At 37.1% G+C, this 10517-nt stretch overlaps 1 protein-coding gene across 12 annotated transcripts in view; it reads left to right on the forward strand.

Moving 5' to 3' along the window:
- The window catches only part of nbeab (neurobeachin b), a 279115-nt gene that overhangs the window by 96174 nt on the left and 172424 nt on the right, over positions 1–10517 (forward strand). For 7 of the 12 annotated variants that reach the window (XM_089121103.1, XM_089121108.1, XM_089121105.1 and 4 more), the window contains exons 14-20: positions 3516–3598; positions 4341–4403; positions 5511–5608; positions 6099–6191; positions 8180–8288; positions 8644–8725; positions 8935–9058. In XM_089121103.1, the coding sequence (XP_088977229.1) occupies positions 3516–3598; positions 4341–4403; positions 5511–5608; positions 6099–6191; positions 8180–8288; positions 8644–8725; positions 8935–9058 (652 nt within the window). The remainder of the gene's footprint in view (positions 1–3515; positions 3599–4340; positions 4404–5510; positions 5609–6098; positions 6192–8179; positions 8289–8643; positions 8726–8934; positions 9059–10517) is intronic. The other 5 variants (XM_089121106.1, XM_089121104.1, XM_039671207.2 and 2 more) reach the window with 1 other exon arrangement.

Below are 10517 nucleotides of genomic sequence, written 5' to 3' on the forward strand. Positions count from 1 at the left end.
ACTCACTCTATCTCTCTAAAAGCAAGCAAGACTTCACAAATTAAAGTCATGCATCACTCCTGCCCATTGTTTTCAATAGCACGGAGAGCCTTTTCTCACCAGTGTCTTGAGAGACATACATAGAAAGACTCCCTCAAGAAACATCAAGCACAGCGAAAAGTCCTGTTGTGCATTAAGGGTTAGTTCACCCAAAAATGAAAATTCTGTCAGTATTTACAACCCTGTAAGACCTTCGTTCATCTTCGGAACACAAATTAAGATATTTTTGATGAATTCTGAGAGCTGGATCACTCCTGCATACTAGTCCATAGGCTTCTTGAGGGATTGAAACTTGCCGGCCTCGAAAAGTTATTAAAGACATCGTTAAAATAGTCCAAGTGACTGCAGTGGCTCAATCTTAAGTTTATCAAAGGACGAGAAAACTTTTTGTGTTTTTTTGTGTCCTAAATCAATCAATGTCAAGATGCAGCCCACATAGATGATGAGAGCCTAAGTCCCTCCCCTCCACTTCCGGCTCATGGGACCTTATTTCGGGAAAAAATATGCATGGTAGTTAATGATAAGAGACAACTTACCTTTTTATTCCATCTGAACTGTGCCCTGATTTACACATATGATTTTTGTCAATTTAAAAGATAATTCTGAATGTCAAGAAAGTCTCAGTTTGTCATAAAACAGAAGAGTAACATTTAGTTTTATGTGAAAATCGCTCAATGAACTACAACTCCCAGGAAGCGAAACAACGAGCGAGATCCGTTGCTCGTGTGTGTGCAGTCTGGTACAAAACACTCAGGCATGATGGCGTAACTTTACGATTATAACGACTATAGAAACAATGACAGACGTTAGCTTCAGTAAAGTTAGTTTCATTCATTGAAGGAAAATGTGCGCCTTTGGGGTTTGTAGTCTTTGTATTTATGTATTTTCACAGTCTTACACCTCAACGGTTTTACATCAAACTGCAACTTTCTTTACTTTAAAATGTATCTTTTTAAATTGACAAACATCATATGTGCAATTCAGGGCACAATTCAAACGAGATCAAAATATTTGTTGTCTCTCGCCATTGACTACCGTACAATATTTTTACGAAATAAGGTCCCATGGTGGTCGACTGGAAGGGGAGGGATTAGGCTCTCTATTGCAGTGTGAAACCAAGCCAAACGTTCTGACAATATAAAATGTATCTTAACGTGAACTTTGGTTCGGACTTTGTTGCGGACTTTCAGGTGTGAAAACGCCCTTAAACACCAAATAGACATAAACAACATTTAAAAGCTTGATCTTATTTAACTAACTAGCAAAAATTTAGCTTTCTTCTGACTGCAATCCAACTGAACGCTTTGCTAACGTTCCCATTATGTTCTGAAAACTTTATTCCTGAAAGTTCTCTTTTTCATTTGGGACGGCATTAACGTTCATTTACTTTCGTAGAGACGTGTTTTGGTGCTTAAATGCTCGAGCACACACACAGTTAATCACAGTTAATGTTTAGCCATGCAGTCAAAACTCAAGTTCTGCTGTGTGAAAGCTTTTGTGTAAAACTCCAGGGGCTGAATAAATCCGTCTTTTGGCTTCGTTTTCCCATTTTCCTGGCTTCGGAAGATAAGCCGTAATATGACGCCAGATCCAATTACTGTATGTTTACTGTGGCCTATATTAAAACATATACCCTCTGAAGGGATTTTTTAAAATTTCATTTCTATATGTCCCACAGATCCATTTTGATAAGGAGCTTCCACGTACACTGCTGTTTGGGCTGATCTTAAGGATAGTGCACTGCGTAGGGAGACTGTGAGAGTACATATGCATTGATTATCTGTTTGACACCATGCCAGATTCATTACTCTTTGCAAATAAGAGACAGTGTTTGCCGTGAGTGTTCATATTCACAATCAATTAAATGGTGCAGGAAGAAGTGTTATTGAGTAAAAGAGATATCAGTCATTCTATTGATCTGTTTAGTTTAGCTTGAATCATGAATTTGATCTTCTAATGAGATCCAGACAGGCAGATTGTTTAAAATGAATCCTCCCCAATTTGAAGTATTCATACTATATGGAACGTACATTTTTAATGGTTGTGAAGTACATTCTTTTTTAAATATAGTACCTACTCACATTGTACGCGATTTCGTATGCAGCCAGAGTTTGGAGTGGCGTCATTGAAAAGTGTTTTCTTTATCGTGAGGGGGTGCTTAAGTCTGAAGTATAAAATCATTGGTTACCCGTAAGCCAATCACATAACGTTTAGTTATGCACCAGACGAATCAAACCAAACCTGTAAACACATAAGTTATATGATGCGAAAACAAAACCATCGAGCGAAATTCCAGAGTGCACATGGCTGTGAACGACTTTGGTAGATTATGTGAACGCATCAATGGCTCAATCGGGGCCTCTAAACTAATATTTGACGGTAGAGAGAAACAGCAAAATATTTGCAGCCAACTGTCAAAGTTAGGATTAGTTCTGTTAAACACAGCTCTTTGTTCATTTCGAGTCTGTTGGAAATCCTGCAACTTAAAGGGATACTCCACTTTTTTTTGGAAATAGGCTCATTTTACATCTCTCCCAGAGTTAAACAGTTGAGTTTTACTGTTTTCGAATCCATTCAGCCGATTTTCTGATATTTAGAAGAATTTCAGTAACCAGACAGTTTCTGGTCTCATTGACTTCCATAGTAGGAAAAAATATATACTATGGTAGTCAATGAGACCAGATAATGTCTTCTAAATATCAGAAAATCGTCTGAATGGATTCGAAAACGGTAAAACTCAACTGTTTAACTCTGAGGGAGTTTTAAAATAAGCCTATTTCCAAAAAAAAGTGGAGTATCCCTTTAATTGCAAGATTACAGCATGACATGGCAATATTTAAGAACTGGAAAAGAAAGGAGACACTGACCTGTCAAAAGGGTGCTAGTTCGAGCTCGACAGATAAAAGGGACCAAGATACTCCCTCTGTCGAGTACGGCCACAACATCACCTCCAACATCAAACAATCTTCTTGTTCGGGCTTCAGTTTGCAAATGCCGGGAATATTTTCCACAACAGAGTTTTCGTTTTTCCGTTTTTGATTTCCCCAATCTTAAACTTACGCTTAGCGTCTACGTCGCGGCTCTCAGCCTACCCTCTGTTCGTTGATTGGCCGGCTGTTTTCAGGCTGGAGGAAAACGAAGAGACATGTTGCTGTCTCAGACTGAGTACAGAAGCAAAATTAAATTTTTTGACGTAGTCAAGCTAACTGAAATGAGCTGTGGCCTGCCGAGCTCTTGCTGTCTTCCCGACTGGAGTTAATAAGGGCTTAGACTTTCTTCTGAGAGCTCTGACCTCTCCGCTCTTCTCGACTGGCAGACGCCCCTGTCCATGCCACGGTTCTCCACTGACTGAGAGCCAGGCGCTCTTTGACACTCTCACTGTGAATTTAATGCCAGAATCTGTGAAACATTAAACATGACATTTTTGAGATGTGGTGCGGTTTGTTGTAACAGTTCCTCTGTGACTCCTGTGTTAGCAGATGGTCCCCGGCCCTTGCAGAAAGAGATCACCTCCCTCAGAGCCTTCATGCTGCTGTTCCTCAAACAGCTCATACTGAAGGTAAGCAGCATTTCATGTATTCACATATAACTGGGTAATATGTAGCATATGCAGACTAATGATAATACAAATAAAATGACTTGACGTATCTCAAATCATTTCACTCTTGAATGTGTGTTAACTAACTATAGTTTAACTGTGTTTTTGTAATAAGAGTATATTAACCTGCTAGAATATTTAATATTACAGTTTAGGCAATCATTTCATGTTCATTTTGTGCCTGTAATGATTTACCAAAACATACAGTAGAGAACAACAGCTCTAGGGCTGTAGCTGCTTTGGCAGGTTTTGCGCTATCATTCACCACCCCCAGCTGTTTACAATTTTCTAACAGGACTGTAGGAAGAAGTGTACACTTGTTCAGACCAGTGCTAACATATCAAAAAATCTGTCAGGTGGCCAAGGCACAAGCAAACAACAATTATCTCTCAAGCCGCCTGTGCTCTCGCAGTAATGGGAAACGCTGCTTACCAAATAAAAAGAGATAGCTTGTAAAAGTCAAGACCCAAATTTGCTGTAAACATTAATTTTAGAATATAGCCTCACTGAATTTTAACTTGTTGTTATTTTGTATTTTTTTTCTTTCATCTTTCTATTTATAATTCATAGTTTGTTGGAATTCTGATGGAAGCAGCAGCTTACAGTATAAGTGCAGTTGGGTGTTTAACAACAGCATATTGCAAAAGTCGCACAGCTCAGCTTTTTGTTGACGTGTTTATTTTTTTATTTTTTTATTCATCAGGACCGAGGTGTTAAAGAAGATGAGCTTCAAAGTATTTTAAACTACTTGCTGACCATGCATGAGGTGGGTCTTCACATATTACCATACATACTGTATATCTGTTTAGAACATTTCCCATTCTTCAGTCATGTTCTTAAATGGGCCCAATTTTACATTCCTTAAATTAAGATTTGACTGAAAGTAATTAAAATCAGTGACTCAACGACTTCCTATTGCACTTAATCTTTAGTTATTTGAAAATCGATTATAATGTAGTTATACACTACACACATTTCTAAACACCCATCTTCAGGCTAACATATGAATTAGACAAGGTCAAAACAGTCATAGGGCCTATATATATATATATATATATATATATATATATATATATATATATATATATAACAAATATTAATTTTGTTTAAATATACTGTATATAAAGTATATACATGCAAATATTTCTTAAATATATACATGCATGTGTGTGTATTTATATACAAAATAATTATACTCACTACACACAGATGTATTATGTAAACACAAACTTTTATTTTGGATGCAATTAATCGCGATTTATGGTTTCACAGCCCTAATATATATATATATATATATATATGTATATTTGTTTGTGTAAAATTACAAAAAATGTACTGGAAGTAATGATGCTTAAAAAAATTCAGCTTTGACATCAGAGGAATACATGACTGTATTATTTTTTTTAGATATCATATTGTAATAATATTTTACAAAACTACTGTTTTTTCTGTTTTTTATTAAATCTATTAATTGCAGTCTTCTTTTAAAAATCTTACAGACCCCAAACTTATGAACAGTGGTGTACACTTGATCTTGTTCTATACTGTTGGAGCATCCCAGAATGCACCTCATGTAGTAATCTAAACTCAAATCTAGACAACGTGTGCCATCTTTGAAGAAACTCAAATATAAGATAATTTTGATTTATTTAATATTTGGTCACCAAATAATTTCCATACTTCCATTATTTAATAGTTTTCAACTTACTATTGTTCTAAGTGTAGAAAATAGTCCTATTAAAAATGATTTACACACACACAATATATATATGCATGCATGATTGCGTGTGTGTCTTTTATTGAAAGCCTATTTTACCAGCGTTGAAGTACCCCTTTAAATGCAGGATGTGCTTATGCCTTTTACTCATTTCAGGATGAGAACCTCCACGATGTTCTTCAGCTGCTTGTGGCCCTCATGTCTGAGCACCCTGCCTCCATGATTCCTGCATTTGACCAGAGGAATGGAATCCGGTAAAAAGCCGTGTACTCCACACAGAGTCAAATTTCATTATATTTCATCTTGTCTCCCATGATGGAGTTGATACAATCATGAATTATTCACAAGACTCGACATAGGAATCGGAATGATATTTTCATGTATATTTATTTATTTTCTGACAAGCAGGATAAAGCTAACACCCTGCATGTCAAGCTAATGAAATATAGATGGATTTGATAAAGTTTCGGGATTGGCTCAAAATAACTGATATGACTTTGATGAACAGCTTTGTGGTGGTTTACACAATGCCATTTCCTCTCAAGTATTGCTTATTTTTTTTCAATTTTATATCTGCCACTTGATTAATTGAAAGAATTAAGTGTTTGGCTCTTTACCTCTGATTCTTGTTTTTAATAATAATAATAAAATATAAAATAACCTTAAATAACATAACATTTAATTAATCAAATCACAATAATTCTCTTTTTAGTTTTATTTTAATTTACTGTCATTTATTTTCAGGGTGGTGTACAAACTTCTGGCTTCCAAGAGTGAAAGTATCCGAGTTCAGGCTCTGAAAGTTCTGGCATATTTTCTCAAACACTTAGGTCACAAGTGAGTACATCCATTCTTCTCTTTTCCAGAGTCACTTTCACATACAAAGTCTTCCAAGAGATATCTTTTCTCAAGTGAATCCGACAAGGTGAAATAAGGTCAGTGGTGGAGGAAGTACTGAATCTCAGTACTTAAGTAAAAGTACAAATACCCAGATAAATATTTACTTTAGTAAAAGTAGAAGTAACACAATGACAACCATACTTAAGTAAAAAGTAAAAAGTACTTTATTTTAAATGTACTTTAAGTATTAAAAGTAAAAGTACTTGCATAACAATTTATTATCTTAATGTCTATTTTATAATGATTAATAAAACATTTAATTCTAACTCATTCAACCTAATAACCTACTCCTATAATGATGTTCAATAATGATGGAAAAAAAATGTCACCATTTCTGAAACAAGCTTGCAATTAGGCAATATCATGCTTATCCTTACTATATGTTAATAACTATGTTTGGCAGTAAACGAGATTAATTTATGGTGTAATTCTGAACCTCTTGGCTTGCCATAATCCTAACCAAACCAAACACATATTACACACGGTGTGTTTCCTATGCACGTAAAAACAAATTTTCGCGTATGAGTTGCATGATAAACACACTGCGTGTTAGACGCATTTAGTGTGACCGGGTTGATATACTGTATCTATGGCAACCAAACGTCACTGGTGAGACAAACGTGCAACGAACGGACGGTCAGATTACGTTTTGGCAGGGGAAAAACTGATCAGAAAATGTAACGAAAATGTAACAGAAGTTGTAGAAATGTAGTGGAGTAGAAAGTATATTAATTGCTGCAAAATGTAACGAAGTAAAAGTAAAAAGTATGCACTATTTATTGTACTTAAGTAAAGTAAAGATACGTGAAAAATGTACTTAAGTAAAGTAACGAAGTATTTGTACTTCGTTACATTCCACCACTGAATAAGGTGGTTGCATAAGGACAGAGTCCTCATCATGTCTTTATGAAATTTTGAAAGTTCTTCAAATGGCTCAAGGGCTTTTGTTAAGAAAGGTACCTATAGTGAGATACTCTTCCCATAAGCCTCTTCTTTTAACTAGTGTGTGACTTTGTATGTTGATATTTGTGGGTGTACTGTATATCTATGTAGGGATGAGTGGAATAATGATGAGTGGGAGGTGGGGGGTTTCAGAGAAACTCTGAAAGTGCTCTTCAGGACTAGCTTTTCAGCAAAAAAATAAACCAAACTATTTAAATGTTGAGCAAGCAATCTCATTGGCTGCAGGATCAGCAGAGGCCAATCATATTGTTCCATGTGGAAATGATGTGATACAGTAGCTTGCAGATTGTAAACAAGGACCTACCTTCAGTTTAACACACACACACATGCGCACGCATGCACATAGCCTATTGTATATTGGTATTATGTTCTTGATATAAATAATATTTAATGTATGGTGTGAGGGCAAATTCACACATAAGACGGTTTCCTTTAGACAAACACAAAAATATAAAGGTAACCATGCTGTTTTTAGAAATTTACATGCCTACCGACATTTGCAGACTTGTACTGCAGTTAGCCTAGAGTGCACATAAAACCCATCACATTTGCTTTTTGCCATCATTAGCATATCCATCGTTGAGTGGTTCACATCCTGAATGCTCACAGGCACTTTAAAACATACTTTTTCCTGGTTGTCATTTTACTACAGTCCCCATTTGTCTATACTTGCTGTTGGGCAGGATTGCATTTTAGGAGGCTTAGCATCCTGACAGCACCTCAGAATGATGTGCTGCTGGATAGTTTGAATGTGAAAGCCACAGCTCTTGCAGGACGAGAGCGCAGAGGTGGTTGCTTCGTTATTCTGAGTGAAAAACTGAAGGTACCTGACACCATGCAAAAGGTGCCAAGCTCAGTTGCCATCAAGGCCTGTTCCTGCTAGCTTGACATTAACTGTGAAATGTATGAAAGTTGGCATTTCAACTACAGTATGTTTTCTATTTGTGTGTGTTTTGTCACAGGAGGAAGGTGGAAATAATGCACACAAACAGTCTCTTCACACTTCTTGGGGAACGACTGATGCTGCACTCCAACACACTGTCGATAACTACGTACAACACACTCTATGAGGTAATATATATATACACACTCTAAACAATGCTGGGTTTGAACCCAAATTTGGGTAAAATATGGACAAACCCAAATGTTGAGTTAAAAATGTCATTTCAAATTTTAACCCAACTTCAATTTTCACTTTCAACTGTACATTTTTTAATAGCATTTTTACCCCAACATTTGGGTTTGTCCATATTTGACCCAAATTTGGATTGTAAAGTGTATATATATATATATAGGGTGACTATTCAATATACAATTTACAAAACTAAAATAACCAACTGTGATGTTTATACACGTTTATATAGAAATCTTACTCTTTCAGATTAATTAACATTCATAAATCTAATCTGATCTATTTCCGGTCTAGATTTTGACAGAGCAGGTTTGCACACAGGTCGTCCACAAGCCTCACGCTGAGCCCGATTCTACAGTGAAGATCCAGAACCCAAGTAATTATTTCTGTCACCCCATTAATTCTTTTTGTGGTCTGGTCCTAATTCATTAACTGTCATCTGTGGAAGTTTACTAGCGAATGATTCAACGTTTGCTTCTACACATAGAGATGCCCGTCTCATTGTTCATTTCCATTGGTTCGCATATGTGTCAATCAGATACAACTCTGCTTTGATTGGCTGAGTGATTGATGGGTTGTTCTCAGTGATCCTCAAGGTGGTGGCCACACTGCTGAAGAGCTCCACGGCCAGCGCAGACCTGATGGAGGTGCGGCGTCTCTTCCTCTCTGACATGATCAAGCTCTTCAGCAACAGCCGTGAAAACAGACGGTGAGGGTCTCTTCCTTTCTCGCCCCATCCCCAATGACAGCAATTAACCGCCAACTGAACGGATCAGAAAAGAGAGCAGAGAAAAGACGTTCTCCCTCGTTGTTGTGTTTAATGGACACCCCCGTGACGCTAAATAATCCTCCGTGTTTCTCTCACAGCAGATGTTTCAGTGACACATGCGAATCCACACCAGTTTCACTGCTCTCCTATGGCTGTTGGTTTTTCTTTTCTTCTCTCGCAAGCCGTACGCAGGGCTCCTCTGTGCAATCACAAGTCTGGCAGTCAATCAGTCGCCCAGTGTGTGCTGAAATCTCAATTGGCTGATATTATTACTTTTCATCATCTCCATCGTGGCGTTCCACAGTGAGCCAGTCAAGAAGCTTTTTAGACTTGATGAAGTCATTACGTCTCCAAAGTGCTTTTCTAAACCGTCTGTAAACTGTGACTGGTAACTAGACCAGGCATTTGTCTTCGCTTTTAATGGAATTTAATGTTCATCTAAAATGAAAATTGTGTCATTATTTATTCATCCCCATGTTGTTCCATGTGGCTTTCTTCTGTGCAATGCTAAAGGAATTATGATTCACACTGTTCTCTATGCGATTATACCGAATGGGGAATGATGCTTTCAAGCCTCAAAAAGGATGGAGGAGAACCTTAAAAGTGATTCACATGACTATTCTGAAGCCATACAATAGATTTATGTGTGGGAAAAAAAGATCCAATTTTCTCCTCTCATATTCTTCCCTTTCAGCGAGTTGTTAATCCTGAGATGGATCATTGAGCCGAGTTAAAGGCTTAGTTCACTCAAAAATGAAAATTCTGTCAGTATTTACTCACCCTCATGTTGTTCCAACCCCGTAAGACCTTCGTTCATCTTCGGAACACAAATAAAGATATTTTTGATGAAATATGAGAGCTGGATCACTCCTGCATACTAGTCCATAGGCTTCTTGAGGAATTGAAACTTGCCGGCCTCGAAAAGTTATTAAAGACATCGTTAAAATAGTGACTACAGTTGCTCAATCTTAACTTTATCAAGCGACGATACTTTTTGTGCGCAAAAACAAACATAAATAACGACTTTATTTCAACTATTCACTTCCTTCTCTATGGGCCTGTAGTCAGTTAACGTAGTGTGATAGCGTAGAGCTACGTCACACGTAGGCTCACTAATTGGCCGACGCTGGTCATGTGTGTGATGCGTGTGACGTACAATAACATTATTAAACTAGTAACCTGACTCGAGGCAGAGAGAGAAGTAAATGAATAGTTTGTTGTTTTTTGCGCACAAAAAGTTTTCTCGTCGTTTGATGAACTTAAGATTGAGCCACTGAAGTCACTTGGACTATTTTAACGATGTCTTTAATAACTTTTCGAGGCTGGCAAGTTTCAATCCCTCAAGGAGCCTATGGACTAGTATGCAGGAGTGATCCAGCTCTCTGATTTCATCAAAAAT

This window comes from Pimephales promelas, chromosome 16 (genome assembly GCF_988280905.1).
Source record: "Pimephales promelas chromosome 16, fPimPro1.hap1.1, whole genome shotgun sequence".
Classification (NCBI taxonomy): Eukaryota; Metazoa; Chordata; class Actinopteri; order Cypriniformes; family Leuciscidae; genus Pimephales; species Pimephales promelas.